Source organism: Mya arenaria, chromosome 12, assembly GCF_026914265.1.
Source record: "Mya arenaria isolate MELC-2E11 chromosome 12, ASM2691426v1".
Classification (NCBI taxonomy): Eukaryota; Metazoa; Mollusca; class Bivalvia; order Myida; family Myidae; genus Mya; species Mya arenaria.
In genome coordinates this window covers 10703978-10721111 of record NC_069133.1, presented here as the reverse complement: position 1 = coordinate 10721111, position 17134 = coordinate 10703978, and the positions used below count along the sequence as shown (strand labels likewise).

The window sequence follows — 17134 nt, the reverse complement described above, 5'->3', positions numbered from 1 at the left end:
TGTGTATTTGCATTATTAGGTATGAACCCTAAATAATCGCTTATTTGGAGTGTGTTAAGTGAGGATCTTTCCGGTTTATTGAAAATATCTTGTTTCAAAATACATGTTCTTTAAAACCATGTGGTACATGTCAGTATTTAGCTCATGATTCGCTCTATTTACCGTTGAAAAACAAGGTGTATAGATATTTCGCAATAATGGAATGACTATAAACTACCACTGACAATTCGATGTAGAGTTACCTTTGTGTCGGCTAGCATCTAATATGAGGTAGGTGCATTTTATTACCATATAAATTTTATTTTTGCCGGCATTTTCCCATTGAATTTATGATATTGATAAATGTGTTCATGGTTATACATGCCGTTAGTTTTAAAATAATGCAGATAAATGAACAGCCTTTTACGATGCAAATTTGGTGGGAAGCCTAAATTGACAAATTTAAACATTATTTTGCAAGGTTTAAATAAAAACCCTGTGCAACATTTTCTGGTGTGTTATGGAAGATCTGTTGAAATTCCATTTGCAACCAAACCGAAATGCCTTTCGACTAGTTTCTGAGAGTATCGCGCTTGTACAGCTGATAGAAATAAACTCTACTGCATTGTCTGGACACTTTAAATGCATTAAAGATTATACGAAATAAAGAAAAGAAAATGTACAGGCGTTTTACTAGGGAACTAGTTCTTTATACTTTATATTTTGCTATTCTCAAACATTTTTACATTCCATAAATTGCCTTCATATGTATCAACCTAAGAAGTGCGTTTATTCTTATTTGCATATAAGAATATTTTGAATAAGAAAGGAACCAGCTCCCTTATTTCTTAATCGAAACAGGAATTAGGGATAAGAAAGTCACTTCGCTTATCTCTATGAACCTCAATGGAAATGACTCTTTCCAGTGGTTAAACGGTTAACATTGCTGCTATATCGTGTTTCACTTTTTAGCAATATTACCATTATCATAATTACATGTTTGCTTATTCATCTTATGGCACACAAGAAATGTTGATGTAAGTTTTGTTCTTGTTTTTTAATAAATAATCATGTTTTGCTCTTTTGACTGTAGACGATCAAAAAAATCAACATATGATTTTTGTACAGATGAAAATAATATTAACCTTTTTTTAATAAATAGCTGCGTGGGCACAAATTCCCAAACTAAAAAGCGCCATATATCATGGCTAATATTGTTAATCTGTATATTAAAATAGAATTTTTGTTTTGCATTATCCTATATTGAGCGCCTTTAATGGGCAAACCTTTGATCATTTCATATGGTGTGCTAAAGTGTAGCCATACATGGGCAAGACAGTGTTCACTGTTGGGGCGATACTTACTAGACTTCCTGGTAATGCAGATCCTTCATGTATATATGCCGTGTATGGGTAGCCTTGCTAGCCAGTGTTGCCCTTTACCCAGGTTGTCCGGGGCACAACCGGGGGTGAACAAGGCATCAGACATGGTGGGCAATGTTCAATGTCCGAGCGAGCTGTTTTTACTGGTGCTGTATCTTAATAGCATTTTTATAGCCAGTTTTCCCGTAATTCTATTAGACTGGGGTGTGGGAAAGCCATCGAACATGGTTGCATGCACTTCGCCATTACCACGCGATGATGATTCTTATAAATTACAGTCTGTGACCAACGAAGACTCTCCTATTACATTTCATCGCTTGTGCTGGCACGTGTTACCCTAGTGAGCTGGAGTGTGACGATCAATGAACAAGACGAGAAAAGGAAACGGCAGGGGACATGTGTCGTGCACTACATCATCATCGAGCGATGCGTGTATTCATATATTTAAGTATTTTGGTCAATAAAGTCTCTCCTATTACAGTTCAGCGCTAGCCTTGCTGGCAAGTGTTGCCTTGATGGGCTGGGGTGTGACTGGCAATGGACATGACAGAGAACAAGGACGCGTTCACAACATAATCTCGGAGCGGTGCTGTCCGAGTGATGAATGCTACCCCTCTCAGATGGACATGGCCGCCCTCAACCATGGCATGAACGGGCACCTGCTGTTGCCAAGCTACCCAGAGTACAGTAAACAGGCACATATGTACAACACCGTTGAACAGAGGTACAGTGTTTATAATGCTCATATATATATACAACACCGTTGAATAGAGGTCAACTGTTTATAATGCCCTAATATGTAAAACACCGTTGAACAGAGGTCAACTGTTTATAATGCCCTATTATGTACAACAACGTTGAACAGAGGTCAACTGTTTATAATGCCCTTATATGTACAACACCGTTGAACAGTTGTCAACTGTTTATAATGCCCTATTATGTACAACAACGTTGAACAGAGGTCAACTGTTTATAATGCCCTATTATGTACAACACCGTTGAACAGAGGGCAATTGTTTATAATTCCCTTATATGCACAACACCGTTGAACAGAGGGCAACTGGTTATAATGCCCTTATATGTACAACACCGTTGAACAGAGGTCAACTGTTTATAATGCCCTTATATGTACAACACCGTTGAACAGAGGTCAACTGTTTATAATGGCCTTATATGTACATCACCGTTGAACAGTTGTCAACTGTTTAGAATGCCCTTATATGTACAACAACGTTGAACAGAGGTCAACTGTTTATAATGCCCTATTATGTACAACAACGTTGAACAGAGGGCAATTGTTTATAATTCCCTTATATGTACAACACCGTTGAACAGAGGGCAACTGGTTATAATGCCCTTATATGTACAACACCGTTGAACAGAGGTCAACTGTTTATAATGCCCGTATATGTACAACACCGTTGAACAGAGGTCAACTGTTTATAATGCCCTTATATGTACAGCACCGTTGAACAGTTGTCAACTGTTTATAATGCCCTTATATGTACAACACCGTTAAACAGAAACCTATCGTGTATCTAACCTGATGTACGTGTTATACACTCGACTTAGTTACCACCATGCGTATATTCATGTTCACAGGTACCCAAATTTGATCGCTGTGGTAAAGAACGCTGATGACATCCAGAAAGCGGTGCAGTTCGCGCGGAAATACAACCTACACGTGACAGTGCGGAGCTCGGGTCATAACTATGTGGGCCGCTCCACGTGGGAGGGAAGTTTCCTCATAAGCCTGTCCGAGATGGACGAGATGGAGATAGACTTGAGCACGGAGAGGAGCCCACATGGCACGGTTAAGGTGTAGACCGGGTTACAATGGCAGGAGATATACAAGGAGGTTAGAACCGTGCAATTTTACCATGCATTAAGTTTGATAGCTAATAGTAACAGGTAGTTTGAGTATGGAATACGTTGGTGGTTCTTGAACCGTGCAGTTTTACCGTGCATTAAGTTTGATAGCTAATAGAAACATGCAGATTTATCATGCATTAAGTCTGATAGCTAATAGAAACATGCAGTTTTACCATGCATTACGTCTGATAATTAATAGAAACGTGTAGTGTGAGCATGGACTATGTTTGATTGTTGTTGAATCGTGCAGTTTTACCATGCATTTAGTTTGATAGCTTATAGAAACATGCAGTTTTACCATGCATTCAGTCTGATTGCTAATAGAAACGTGTAGTTTGAACACGTTTCAGGTTTACCATACAATACGTTTTGTGGTCATTTAATCAGCAGTTTTGTCGTGCAAAATATCTGATAGCTTATTAAGCAGCGAAGATTTAAAGGTAGATACTTGAGCAACGTAGTTTTACCATGCAAGTTGGGAGATATGTGAACGTTGCAGTTCGTGGGGTCAAAGCGAAAAGGTTCTATCTTCTTCTTTATCTAATGTCACTTAGAACCTTTTCGCATTCACCACTCTAGTTATACCATGTAATAAGTTTTGTGTCATTTGACTATGTAGTTTTTCCATGCAATAAGTTTTTGTGAATAATTTACCTATGCAGTTTTTCCATGCAAAATAATATGGGAATATTTGTAAAATACAACTTAACCATTTGAATTGTTTGGTAGACAATTAAACGATGCAGATTTACCGTGCAACATGTTTTGTAGATAATTGAACCTTGCAGTTTTTAAATACAATAACTTAGATAACTTGCAATAACCGTAAGGAGACTCGGATCGCACGCATATGGCTGTGAACGGTAAGTAGACTTGGATCAGACACAGTTCATCGTGAACCATGAGAAGACTCGCATCACACGCAGTTGCCCATGAAACCCAGAAGGAGACTCGGATCAAGCGCAGTTGGTCATGAACAGTACAGAGGCTCGCATCACACGCAGTTGACTGTGAACCGTAACGAGACCCGGATCACACGCAGTTGGTCGTGAACCGTAAGGAGACTCGGATCGCACACAGTTCGTGAACCGTAACGAGACTGGAATCACGCGCAGTTTACCGTGAACCGTAACTAGACTCGGATCACACGCAGTTGACTGTGAACCGTAAAGAGACTCGGATCACACGCAGTTGACCGTGAACCATGAGTAAACTCGGATCACAAGCAGTTGTCCGTGTGGACAACTTAACTTGTGAGTTGCGCACTTTCGCCTGATATTTGGGACCCACAGTAACCGTGGTCTTCACAGCATTATAGACTGTCACTTTGATGAATGTGTTTCAGTTGAATGCGGTCGGGCGTGTTGTGGTGGGCGGCAGCGCCCACACAGTGACCCCGGGTGGCTACACGCTAGGTGGTGGGCACAGCCCCGTGTCCCGTTCCCTTGGATACGCCGTCGATAACCTGCTAGAGGCTCAGGTAGGGACTAATTAGAAATATAGTGTTAACCGAGTACCTTTTAAATAAGCTTATGGTTGTGCTGCGTGTCAAAGGACCGATATCATGAGCATAAAATATTTTACAACCAAACCTAACACATGCACGAAAGCGATTTTTGTTCAGGAAATAAATACAAAACATCTACATGTATGAAAATCGACATATAGCAGTATTCTTTAAGTAGAAATTTAATAATATTAAGTTTCTTTGTACATAGGTGGTGCTTGCTGACGGTTCGATTATCACTGCGACAGAGAACAGGACGGTGATTGTCACCCCGGAAGGCGATATCATCTATCACGAGAACGGAGACCTGTTCTGGGCACTTAGGGGCGGCGGCGGAGGTACATTTGGAATTGCCGTGTACTTTGTGTATTGTTTGCACCCAATGCCGTCACAGATGGTAGTTTTCAGTATGCCCGTTCCTATTGAAATGAACGTTTATGGGATAAACTATTTTGAAGAGGTATTAGAAGTTTTTGAGCAGCAATTGGAGAAAATGCCGCCTACATGGGGTGGCTACAGGATGCTTAACAACTTCCCTGGATCTTTCGAGGACCCAGGCTCCAAAACAATTATCAATTACAAGGGATTGCTAACATTCTACTTTAACAAGTTTGCACCCTGGGATGGATCCGAGCACAAAGAATTAGAGGCCGCAGTCAACTGGGCAAGAAGCAAGTGAGTATATACAATTGTACAAGGCATTAGACACTGATGAGCGGCGGCTCTGTTCACTGGCATTTATTTTATTTTCTAGGCAAAAAATGCTAAGTAATACAAATTCCATTATGCGCGATCTAACAATCTGATACTATAGTCTGATAAATTATAGAATCTTGATTCTGTTTCCTGGAAAGAAACGAGTTCTGGTGACAGCTTTGAGAGGCCATGCGAAAGTACATCTGTTGGTGATCGAATCCACGAATTCATGTGTGAGAGTTGGACACCTTCACCACTTAAATCAATCTTACCCTGTTTGGGATCGAGCCAAATACCTCCTGTGTGAGAGGTGGACACCTACACCACTTAACCACTCTGACCATGTTGGGGATCGAGCTCACGACTTCCTCTTTGAGTCGTGGACACCCATACCACTAAACCACACTCACTCTGTTGAAGATCGAACCCACTACCTTCTGTATAAGAGGTGGACATAAATACAACTAAACCACTCTCGACCCAATAAGGGATAAAACCCACACCCTCCTGTGTATGGGTGGGACATAAATACTTCTAAACCACTCTCACCCTGTTAGGGATCTAACTCACACCCTCCTGGGTGAGGGGTGGACATAAATACCACTTAACCACTCTCACCCTGTTAGGGATCTAACTCACAGCCTCCTGGGTGAGGGGTGGACATAAATACCACTCTTACTCTGTAAGGGATCTAACCCACACCCTCCTGTGTATGGGTCGGACATAAATATCACTAAACCACTCTCACCCTGTTAGGGATCTAACACACACCCTCCTGGGTGAGGGGTGGACATAAATACCACTAAACCACTCTCACCCTGTTAGGGATCGTACCCACTACCTCCTGTATGAGAGTTGGACACCTTTACCACTAAAATTATTCTCACCCTGTTTAGGATCGAACCCACTTTTTCCTGTGTGAGAGATAGACACCTACACCATAAACCACTCTGACCCTGTTGAAGATCGAACCCACGACCTCCTCTTTGAGGGGTGGACATCTATACCAATTAACCACTCTCACCCTGTTAGGGATCGAAACCACTAACCTTGGTGTGAGAGAAGGACACTTATACCACTAAACCATCCTCGCCCTGTTAGGGATCGAGCCCAAGCCCTCCTGTGTGAAATAAGGCCACCTATACCACTTAACTCTGACCATGTTTTGAATCAAACCCACTACCTCTTGTGTGAAAAGTGGATACCTATACACAGTCTGACCATGTTGGGGAACGAACCCACGCCCTCCTATGTAAGAGATGGACACCTTTACCACTAAACCACTCTCACCCTGTTTGAGATCGACCTACTACCTTCTGTGTGAGAGATGGACACCTTTACCACCCAACAACTCTCACCCTGTTTGAAATCGACCCGCTACCTTCTGTGTGAGAGATGGACACCTTTACCACTCGACAACTCTCACCCTGTTTGAGATCGACCCACGCCCTCCTATGTGAGAGATGGACACCTTTACCACTCGACAACTCTCACCCTGTTTGAGATCGACCCACGCCCTCCTATGTGAGAGATGGACACCTTTACCACTCGACAACTCTCACCCTGTTTGAGATCGACCCACTACCTTCTGTGTGAGAGGTGGACACCTACACCACTGAACCACTCTGACCCTGTTTGAGATCGACCCACTACCTTCTGTGTGAGAGGTGGATATACATACCAATAATCCACGCTCACCCTATAAGGGATCTAACCCACACCCTTCTGTATGAGGGGTGAACATAAATACCACTAAACCACTTTCACCCTGTTAGGGATTGACCCCACTGCCTCTGTATAAGAGGTGGACATAAATACCACTAAACCACTCTCACCCTGTAAGGGATCTAACCCACTCCCTCCCGTGTGAGGGGTGGACATAACTACTTCTAACCCCTCTCACCCTGTAAGGAATCTAACCCACACCCTCCCGTTTGAGGAGTGGACAAAAATAATTCTAAATCACACACACCCTGTAAGGGATCTAACCCATACCCCCCTGTGTGAGGAGTGGACAAAAAAATTCTAAACCACTCTCACCCTATAAGGGATCTAAGCCACACCCTCCTATGTGAGGGTTGGACATAAATACTACTAAACCACTCTCACCCTGTAAGGGATCTAACCCACACCCTCCTGTGTGAGGGGTGGACAAATTTCTAAACCACTCTCACCCTATAAGGGATCTAAGCCACACCTTCCTATGTGAGGGTTGGACATAAATACTACTAAACCACTCACAGCCTGTTGGCGATCTAACCTTTTAGCCTCTGTGTGAGAGGTGGACACCTTTACCACTCTAAATTTTAACCATTCCGTAGACATGAGTTATTTTTCTTCTGCTATTTTATTGCTTATCATATTGGTATCATATACATATATCTAAATCAGTTTATGTACAGGTATGCTACCAGAACCATACAATCATTGATCTTAAATAGACAAGTCGCGATACTCGGTGTGTACTTTTACTTGAACGTAAAGCTACACGTGCGTTGAGATTATTTTTATTTTTAGAGAAAATTCACTTTATATTAACACTTTAGCCGTAGTGTCGAATATGCCATTCTAAACAATGTACACATGGCTGGATGTTGCATAAGAAGTGATTTGCAACCTCTTTTTTCTCTAATGTGATCGTGACTTCGCGTGTTAATAACCATTGACTTCTAAACGTACTTTTCCAGCAAATACTTGGCCAAAAATATACTTTATCCTCATAAAGCCCCCTTGCATTTGTCAATTTCCATTTATTCTGTGATTTGAAACCTTTTAATGCACCAGTCAATTGAAACCACACCCACCCAGGTCCGGGGAATAGCGGGGACTTTGACTTTCGGTCCAGCCAAGCTCGGGTAAATTCCCCTCCCTGCAAGAACGAACTGCTGGTAAAATCCCCGCACCCCAGGGACCATAGGTAAGGCTCATTTTCACTATGTTTGCGCGAAGACAAAACCACCGCATTCCCCCTGCACTGTGGGGACACCTGGAAGGTATAACACGGCCCATTTCCCCGGGTATCCCCGGTTTACTCCCGGACCTTTGGGGCCGTGGTTACAGTTGACTGGTACATAATGTAATTCTCCATAGATGGAATTATGCTGAACCGACCGACCATAGTTCCTTAATGTCCAGTACTTCAAAAATTAAAATTACTATTTAACAGACAAGTACCATTCACCTTCACAAACAAGACGGATTTCTGAGACTACGAGAAGGACTCGTATGACCCGCAAATTGTGCGCGCATATATGGCGAACACCTTGTTGCAGCCGGGACAGGCCGGGTAGGACTTCCGGGCCTTCATGAGGGAGCAGCTGTTTGTGGGAGTGGCCAGAGATTTGTGGATTGCATGCACAGGGGCTCTTTTGGGAGGTAGGCTGAACGACGGTCCTAAGCTTGACGACAAACCAATCAGTGTTAAAGGGACTGTGCTCCGTATGATGAAATAGCGAAAAAATAAAGAAATTGTCGAAAACTGACATAATCACGGTATCAATGTGCACAATGCATTGAATCTTACTAACTGAAGTACCACAAAGTTTACATTTAATTTATTTTTCGCAACGGTTTCGTATTTTTCCATTAAAAAGATTACTGGGTATGTCTACCTAGTAGAATGCAATCCTTATGCGCGGTTGGCTAGTCGATGTTATCACTTGATTTACCGAGTTAGATATATTAATATCACATGATTAGGGTAATCCTTCGTAGCTCAGTGGATACAACGCTGGATTGCAATTTTGGCGACATCGGTTCGAACCCGGTCTTCAACACATTTTTTTTATTTTGATATTCTTTTTTTCAAATTATGATATCAACGAGTAAAACATTTCATCAAATAATTGTCCTGAGATTCGTTACAGGAAAAACTTATTTTGGTGCCAATCTGGTGTACAGTCCCTTTAAAAATGCCCTTTTTCAACCAAGGTCGGAGGGACAAATTTATAAAACGTATTATAAAGAATGAAAACAAGTTTTGATATGCATAGTTATTTATTTTAACTGTCATTGTAGACGAGTTTTACATCATTTTTGTAACATGAAGTGTATCTTTTTATTTATAAAATATAAGTCAAAAGACACACTCTTCTGGAATGGCACTAATGCAATCGCAGCGCGGTAATTTTGTCAAACAATGTCAGTTGCATCCATCTTACAGGCAAAACCACGGAAGCTCCCTTGGAGAGCACACCCCTTCATCCGGGCAACTCGTCATCCACGTGCCTTATTTTGCAGTTTCGGAAGCGGTATGTACTTGAACGAGCCGTGGAAAGATAACCCTTACTGGAAGGAGGACTTCTGGGGAACCGAGAATTACGAGCGTCTGTTGCTGATCAAGCGTCGCTACGACCCAGACAACTTCTTCACGTGTCTTCACTGTGTCGGTTCTGACGTGATGGATAAAACGGATCCCAGACCGGCGCCGCCCGTGGGACACGCGTTCACCTGCCTGGCGTCGTGGAGTTTAGTTATCTTCACATATCTGGCGTCTTGTTTCCTATTTTAAACACAGCGTGGCAACAAATCATAACTTTGATAATTCCTATTAAATGTATTGCAGAATAGTTATGTATACGATTATCTGTTATGATGTTTATCTTATAAGAGCTAATGTGTTAACATGTTCGAATTCACTACCCTGGCTACCGTTATTAACCTTTAACACAACATTTACTATTGTTACTTCGTAGGAGCTTGTCGAAGGTCATGCGGATAGCAACATCGGCTTATACGCCTGGTGGTATCTGGACACCGATTGGTGGTTGGTTTGATTGACAGGTCATGTCATGTCAAATATGGCGCTGTGGAACATGAATGCGTCAATTACTACAATGAAACATTTGCATTCAAGATAAACATAAAATGTAAACATAAATAAGCTGGTATCCAGTTCCATTTAATTGAATATTCCAAGTCTTTAAATGTATGCATGTTCCGACGCACTCCTCGAGACGTTATTGAATGACCAGATTAGTAACTAGATAACTTGTAACATTATACGCCATATTCTGGGTTGTGCTATGACAATACGTTTAATACTCAACCATCGTTTGCATCTGTATATCTGAAAGCATAGGAGGATAATATGACATATCATGTACTAATAAATATTGTGTGTTTGTTTATTGTTTAATCTTCAACACCAGGTCAGTTTGTTACTGTATTTAGTCCACTATTTTCATCCTAGTGTATGATATATCAGTTGAAAGTACATTGAATAAATGATTAATCGATTAGGTGTTCTATTCAGGATTTAGTCTTATCTTTCGTGCGTTCATGCAGTACGAACGCTCGGCCGCGATTATGCAAATCCATGAAGCGCGCTAGCGCTTCTTGGAAGATTTGCGGCTGTTTAATTTTGTATTCTAATTTTACCTTTTGCAGAACTCCTTGGTTTCGGTCATGTCATATCATGTCATATTTCGGCGCTTTGAAAATAATACATGAAACCTTAACCTTAACTTGAGCACGATAGGATTTTGTACCAAATAAGCAGCTGTTTGAAGCAATAATTGATATTAAACTTTGTATCAGTAAAGGTGAGTACGTGACGACATATTCCTGCCGTAGTATTCACGAATATAAGGGAGCAGGGGCGCTCAATTTCGAGAAATAAAATAAGTTCATTTTAAAAACAAAATATATTTTTATTTCTCCATGATTTGCACGGAATGTTCATTAATTGACCCTTCTTTCGCAGCCTTTTTTGTTGCTAAGATTGGCGTGATTAGGTTCTGAAAGTCAAACAGTGACCTTGATAATGACAAATTGAAGGAGTAAAGTCAAGAAACCTTTTCAACTTTTAGGGTCTAATGACACAATTCACTTCAACAACAAAAATGATTTTAATGTTTAAATAATAATAATTTTTTTCATGCAAGCATAATTATTAAGTTGATTGAAGAATTTTACACATTTAACGTCACCAATTTGAACGCATCTGGTCAATAATAACCCTGAACACAACGGTTGGATTCTCCATCGTGAAACTAAACTCTCCCTCGTAGGCGAACAATGACCGCTCAACTTATAAACAAATGATAAACAGAGATTGATGACAAACGAAAAAACAGTTATTAAATCAAAACCCATGGAATCAAGCGGTGAAACACCAGGATTTCTCACGTATGATCCGAAACTGACATATAAAAGAGGCATAAGGCAGATGTTAAATATCTTATCATGGTAATTATAACAAATTCGAACACTTATATATTGAAATTCAATAAGCGATGCGATTATCATATGACACGACGTTGTAAGCAATTCAAATATATTATAAAAATGCCTTCTCCCAACTCTGATAGGTAAATCTAATTATTTGACAATGCTAGATATTTTAATTTTGCCAACGGGCAAAGATAAATCAAGTACCCGTATGGAACTCCTTTTTTATTGTCATCACACAATTAACTCCCTTGTTGAAGACTGTCGTCTGTAGCATCATGGAAACCTTGTCTTGTTGCAATATTTACAATCCTTATCAATTATTTATCGCTTCAAATGACACCATAAAGACGTTTTTACGCTCCACTGAAGAAAGAATGTTGCATTCTACTCAGAACTATTTCAATAACTATTTGACTTTTAACATAATCTGAATCACTGCGCGCATATACTATGACAACCAGAAAATATCACATATCTATACGCATTTATTTTCACTACGCACAAAAGAGATCCAACGAAAAATCCATTTATCTACCTTAGCCGCTCGTGTAAGAGTGTTTTGCGGAAACTGAAAACTTATCTTACACTCTCGGCCATGGAAGATACTTATATTATTTCATGCTGTTTGATGAACTATGGAGTTATAACAGTAAAATAACACCTTGACGTATCATACTTGTTTTTCATATGAATGTAAAAAACAATGCCAACGCCTAAAGGTGTTATTTAATTTAATTTGATTTAATTTCTAAAGAACTAAGCACTTACTTGTTCTTTTAAAAACATAAAAATCGGTTGGTAATGATGACTTATGGTTCACTCTAAATTAAACAAACTACATGAATAGTCTAAATATCAATCGGTACACAAGTGTTCTCTTCACTGAAATCTCGCAGTGCACATGGTCACTCATCACCAAATCACGCATGAGCTCTGACCATAGGAGAGATGGACTCGAATCTGTTCATGAACGAGTTGGGGTTCTAGCTGGGGAGATCAAGAGTCTGGGTGGATTCGGACAACCGTTTCTTTAGCTGGTCGTACAGCTTTGTCAGAGGATCTGTAAATATATAAGTTTAGAATGGACAAATGTAAGTTTTCCCCTTACTTATGGGAAGAGAACATTCTGTTTAAGCATTCTGTTGACGTTGTTCCACCTAATGTTGACGGTGTTGCACCTCATGTTGGCGGTGTTGCACCTAATGTTGACGTTGTTCCACCTAATATTGACGGTGTTGCACCTAGTGTTGGCGATGTTGCACCTAATGTTGACGGTGTTGCACCTAATGTTGGCGGTGTTGCACCTAATTTCGGCGGTGCTGCACCTAATGTTGGCGGTGTTGCACCTGTAGTTGACCTTGATCCTCCAAATGTTGACGATCTTGCACCTAATGTTGGCGGTGTTGCACCTAATTATGGCGGTGTTGCACCTAATGTTGACGGTATTGCACCTAATGTTGACGGTGTTGCACCTAATTTTGGCGGTGTTGCACCTGATGTTGGCGGTGTTGCACCTAACGTTGGCGGTGTGGCACCTAATGTTGACGGTGTTGCACCTAATGTTGGCGATGTTGCACTTAATCTTGGCGGTGTTGCACCTAATGTTGGCGGTGTTCCAACTAATGTTGGCGGTGTTGCACCTAATGTTGGCGGTGTTGCACCTACCGAATATAGTGTTGCAAATATTTTTAAAGCGAATGAACATTTTTCATCAAACCGATACATCCATTTTCTATTTAGTTTGTATGAGTTTGCGTTTTCGGATTCCTGTCCAGAATGAAGTATATTACGTCTATATGCATGTAATATAGACAACTGCACCAGCAGTTATGCTTGATGTATATCTGCTTGACTTCCCTTTCAAATCAATTATAAATTGCAATAGCAGGAATGACGGTTTCAATGACTGAGGCCGCAACATTTTAAAATGCTGAAACCTTTGACTCAATATTTTTGTTGTTGTTGTTGGTGGTGTTGTTGTTGTTGTTGTTGTTGTTGTTGTTGTTTTCTGTATGCATATGGCTTTTTATTGTTGCAACACATGACCATAGCACATGATTCGTGACTAAGTTTGGCCCTGCAGTTTATAATTATTACGTAATTGATTACCATTACTTCTAATGAAAAAAGGTTGATTAATAGCAATGATACAATCACGTCGTTTATTGATAATATATATGATAAAATATAAAACTTCTACCTGGGGCACCGTTGTTGGGACATTCGACCACATCAAAGATCGCCTCACAGCCTCTGTCCACCCACCACGAGTCATCCGATAAACCGTACTTGCAAGGAAACATAGCGTTTAATACATAAGAACCTGTTTTTATCATCGCAATAGAGAGATGAGTTAATTCAGTGTGTAATATGTGATGCGTAACACAAAACAACAACATTTTTCTTTCTCCTTTTGCGTACATTTTAGTCAGTACATTTAACGCGCTGCCCTTAGGAAGTTACTACCCTTTGTTTCTCTTTCAAATGTACCATTAGGAAAAAGATATTTACCAATGTTTGTGTTTTAAACCGTGTTTTTAAGGTTCTTATCTATTTTGATTAGGGTTGTATGACTTTTGCCCAATGTGTATGCTCCTTTTGTCCCTACGATTGTCCTTTGGCGTTTGACCATTGTGCCACAAAACAAGTTAATAGGTGATTTTCGGCTACTAGAATTGTCCCAACAGTTTCTGTTGTTCCATCAAGGTTGAATGATAACCAAACAAGGGCGATACGAACGAGGGATTAACATAGTTTTACATTTAAATTTTAGTCCTATATATTGAACCATACCTTCCTAAATTATTTCTTTATTCACCCATTTCGAATGATATTATGACCTTGAAATATCAGAAACGTAAGTTTGCTGTTGAAAGAATAAGAAAATAACGCAAACTAAATTAACCGTATATTCTTCTGGACAGTTAACTGAGTCGTATTATATCTTGTTACAAAATAAACACACACTATATTTATCAATGCAAAAAAGTGTCGCATTATATCTCGTGACAAATTATACACACATTGTTATTATCAATGCAAAAAACATTCGAAAGTATCCAAACACATGACATATATATTTATATATCTCTAACAAAGTGAACGCTTGTTAACTACTTCTACAAAACATCAACAGCATTTCAACTTAATTATGTTCAAGTTCAAACATTTTGAAAAATATTATAAGCACATATAAACAAATATTCCATCAAATACAATTTACGTCTTGTCGTATGACTGTCCATGTCTGAATTTACGCATTGGCCAAATACTCAATTTCATCGGGTCAACTTTAAATACCACCACCTAGCGCAATTTACATTTAACCAAGAAAGGTAATTTTCTTTTTATTTGTAACAAAAATTAAGAAATAGTAAAACCTTATTAAACCGTGCAAATGCAATAAAAGCCTTCCTTTAAAGGAAGTGCTCTGTAAAAGCATTATCAAAGAAACTTGTGCTTGGAAAGTTTGCATGAGGTTTATTTTTAAAATTTTGCGTGGAAATATTTCGGCTTGCAGATGGACCTTAGCTCGGTTGCCAGACAAATACCCTCTTCAACATGGACATAAAAGTGGTCTTTTCAATTATGTGCGTTCCATGTTTCTGGTTTGTGTTTGTTTTTGAGTCTTTGGCGTTTACCCTCTGCCATTAAACGGGGTTAATGCTTCCTTAAGTTAATGCATACGTTAATAAGATTTGCATTTTACTTTTTACCTTATTCTGGATCGTTCGGATAGAGTGAGGTTGTGCACACAAACTGGTTTAAACCCCCAGTAATTTACATTTTACTGACCGTTCCAAGGCGGTAACTAACAATCCTTGATAAACATACCTATTTTTATATAGTATATATGCACTGTGCTGTTGGTGGGGTTAAGTGCTGTTGTTCCATGTTTCTTGATTGTGATTATTTGTGTTTGTGGTCTATGTCTGCGTTTACCCTGTGTCATTAAACGGGGTTTATGTTTAAACCTTTGGCTACTGAGCTTGTTTCTGTAGTTTTTCACGTAAGTTTTGCAAGCAAAAGTAAAAAAAAAATGATTTGCAAATTGATAACTAAATGCTATCCTCTCTTTTCATGTCAACTAATATCTACAGACAGGCCATGTAACACTTGGTTAACATTTATAGAATGAAGTCCTCTTCAGTAGTATGAGAGAGAAGATGTAATGTTCCGCTGTCTGCGCGGTGTAGATCTTTCGCTGCATCCGGAAATCACCTTTTCCCTCGAGCATCAGCGTGGTGCACCCTGGCAACGCAACAGAAGGCAAGTCATTCTTGTTATTTTTAAATGATAAGTGTTTGTTGCCGTTAGTGACACAATCATATCGAAGAGTCCATGTAGTCAGTACTTCTAAAAGTTCGGGTAGTGATTTCAGTCGTGCAAAAATTCTCTTAAACTGTCGTTTTTATTTTTAAACGAATGATACACTTCTCTCAGCGCTTCAAGAATATTTGTAAATTATAGATTGCCTAAAGAATGTTTTGAATACACCACCAAAACGGTTAAATAATACTATCTGAGTTAGTAAAAGGAACAATTATTTGTCAGACGGAGAAGGTACATTTAGTTGGCGGAAAATCAACCCAAATGGCAGAACGTGCCATCTTTCTGATACTGAATGAGTTTGTAAAGAATTTTATTATTTGCTAGAGTTTCGAAAATTCAAAGATGGCGTTTCATTTATAACTATACTTATGTAACATCAAATGTAACAATAGCTGTCGTAGGACAGCGCGCTCGACTACACCGTTTTGAATTAGAAGTGAATAAAATAACAATGTAATATGTGCCTGTCAAATACATTAAAAAATCAAATTAAAAAGTGAACAAGAATCACGATGAGACAAACCGGGTTTTTAATGATTGGCAGAAGAGATTCAGTTTCAACTGCTTTCTTCTATTTTTTGTAACAGTGACCATAATTCTAAGGGCCCATGGAAGTCCTCAATAAACTCTTCCTACATATCAAGTTTGGTCACAGCATGTCAACCATAACTAAAGTTATTCAGTACCAAACAGTAATCTATTTTTAGTAACAGTGACCTTGACCCTAGATGGCCAAAAGGCAATCAAATGAAAGCTCTGCATAAACTTGTCCTATATACCAAGTTTGGTCACACTATGTTAAATCTTACTTGAGATATTCAGTACAAACCATATTTCTATCATTAAATACTAATATATCAGACAGCTGCGATAAACTTCGTAAAACGTTTTACAGCTCCGTCGCATGTCGAGGCCAAAACACACTGAATCCTTTGACTAACAAACGGATATATGAATCAGTCGTATTGTCCCGTGCACTTTATGGGACTGAACTCTGGTCAGAAGTCACCGTGACACAGTTACTTCCCCTAGAGACACTTCATCGTCAATGTATAAAGATGATACAGTCGGCTCCTAAACACGCCAGAACGGATGTAGTATTCAGCACATTAAAAGTGTACCCCATTATGAATCTCATTGATAAGCGCAAATTACTACTGCTTGGCCAATTATGCCGCCTCGATGAAAAACA

General features: G+C 39.6%; 2 protein-coding genes across 2 annotated transcripts; both read left to right on the top strand.

The window, feature by feature from the left end:
* The first annotated feature begins 265 nt into the window (after positions 1-265).
* Positions 266-10636, top strand: LOC128210440 (uncharacterized). Its single transcript, XM_052914788.1, is given in 7 exon segments — positions 266-270; positions 1843-2085; positions 2964-3219; positions 4579-4713; positions 4952-5415; positions 8603-8717; positions 9599-10636. Coding segments are annotated over 7 exon segments (1566 nt in total). The 3' UTR covers positions 9947-10636.
* A 2055-nt stretch (positions 10637-12691) lies between these two features.
* Positions 12692-13390, top strand: LOC128210438 (elastin-like). Its single transcript, XM_052914787.1, has one exon. The coding sequence runs from the start codon at positions 12692-12694 to the stop codon at positions 13388-13390; it is 699 nt and encodes a 232-aa protein (XP_052770747.1).
* Positions 13391-17134: the final 3744 nt, after the last annotated feature.

Excerpts from the sequence above, each read along its gene's own strand:
- LOC128210438 (XM_052914787.1), top strand. The coding sequence starts at position 12,692 with ATGGACAAATGTAAGTTTTCCCCTTACTTATGGGAAGAGAACATTCTG.